General features: G+C 54.8%; 1 protein-coding gene across 1 annotated transcript; it reads right to left on the reverse strand.

Moving 5' to 3' along the window:
• Positions 1-3: 3 nt before the first annotated feature.
• Positions 4-1,497, reverse strand: LOC108524648 (mucin-12-like; the record flags this gene model as incomplete). Its single annotated transcript, XM_017865723.1, has 1 exon — positions 4-1,497. A coding segment is annotated over exon 1 (1,422 nt), but the record flags the coding sequence as incomplete, so codon positions are not given.
• Positions 1,498-1,503: the final 6 nt, after the last annotated feature.

The raw sequence follows: 1,503 nt of genomic DNA on the forward strand, positions 1-1,503 counted from the left end.
GAAGGTGGTAGATTCTCCGTGAACACCTCCCTGAGGGCTTGTGGAGCTGGCAGGGGACAGTGTTGTGTGTCGTGAGCCAGTGCTGCTGTGGATGGGTGTGGATGCTTCATCGAGGCCTGAGGTTGTGGTGTTTTCGTGTGACACTGTGGTTTCAGTGGAGCCTGGGCTGCTGTGGAAGGTTGTAAAATCTTGATCAAGGGATGAGGCTGTGATACTACTGGAGGACAGTGTTGTGTCTGTTGAGCTTTGGCTGCTGTGGGAAGTTGTAGGTTCCTGACTGAGGCCTGACATGGTGGTGCTGTCGGGGAATGCTGTTGTGTGCTTTGAGCCTGGTTGACTAAGGGATGTGCTGGATTCTTCACTGACGCCTGAGCTTGTTGTGGTTGCAGGTGAGAGTGTTGCATCTGGTGATCTGGGGCTAGTGTAGAAGGTGGTAGATTTCTCACTGAGGCTTGGTGATGTGGTACTGCCAGGTAAAGTTGTTGTTGTATCAGTGGAGGTTGGACTCATGGGTGAGGTTGTAGATTGTCCAACAAGGCCTGAGGTTGTGGAGCGGGCAGGTGAGAGTGTTGTTCCACTTGAGCCTGAGGTGCTGGGGAAGGTTCTTGGTTCCTCAGCGAGGTCTGTGGTTGTGAGGGTGGCAGGTAACACTGTTTGGGTGGAGACAAGGCTGCCGGGGAAGGCTGTAGATGGCTCAGTGAGTCCCAAGGTGGTGGTGCCCTCAATGAACAGTGTTGTGTGAGTTGACGCTGGCAGGCTGTGGAAGTTCGTGGATTCTTCCCCACGAATTGAGGTTGTGCTACTGCGGAGAGACACTGTGGTTTCAGTTGAGCGTGGTCTGCTGTATATGGTGGTAGATTCCTCACCGAGGCCCGGCGTGGTGGTGCTGGCCAGTGACGCTGTTGAGTGAGTTGAGCCCGGTTGGCTATGGGAGGTGGTGGATTCTTCACTGACGCCTAGGCTTGTCATGCTGGCAGGTGAGAGTGTTGTGGTCGGTGATCTGGGGCTACTGTGGAAGGTGGTAGATGTCTCACTGAGGCCTGTTGTTGTGGTACTGCCAGGTAACGTTGTTGTTTCAGTTGCGCCCGGACTGATGGGTGAGACTGTAGATTCTCCACGACCTGAGGCTGTGGAGTGGGCGGGTGAGGGTGCTGTTCCAGTTGCATCTGGGCTGCTGTGGACTATTGTTGATTCCTCACCATGGCCCAAGCTTGTGGAGCTGACAGAAAAGTGGGTTGTTGGAGTTGAGCTCGGGCTGCTGTGGTAGGATGTAGATACATCAATGAAGGCTGATGTGGTAGTAGGAGGTGCAGCCGTAGTGTCCTTTGAGCTTGACCAGCTCGCGAGTGTGGTAGCTTCTCCCCGATGGGTTGTAGAGCCGACAGAGGACAGTGTTGTGTGTGGTGAGCCAGTGCTGCTCTGCATGGGCGTAGATGCTTCAACAAGGCCTGAGGGTGTGGTGTTGTCAGGGAAGAGTGTGGTGTGAGTGGAGCCTGGGCTGCT

The sequence above is a fragment of the Rhinopithecus bieti genome, unplaced genomic scaffold (genome assembly GCF_001698545.2).
Source record: "Rhinopithecus bieti isolate Rb0 unplaced genomic scaffold, ASM169854v2 repeat_14763, whole genome shotgun sequence".
Lineage (NCBI taxonomy): Eukaryota > Metazoa > Chordata > Mammalia > Primates > Cercopithecidae > Rhinopithecus > Rhinopithecus bieti.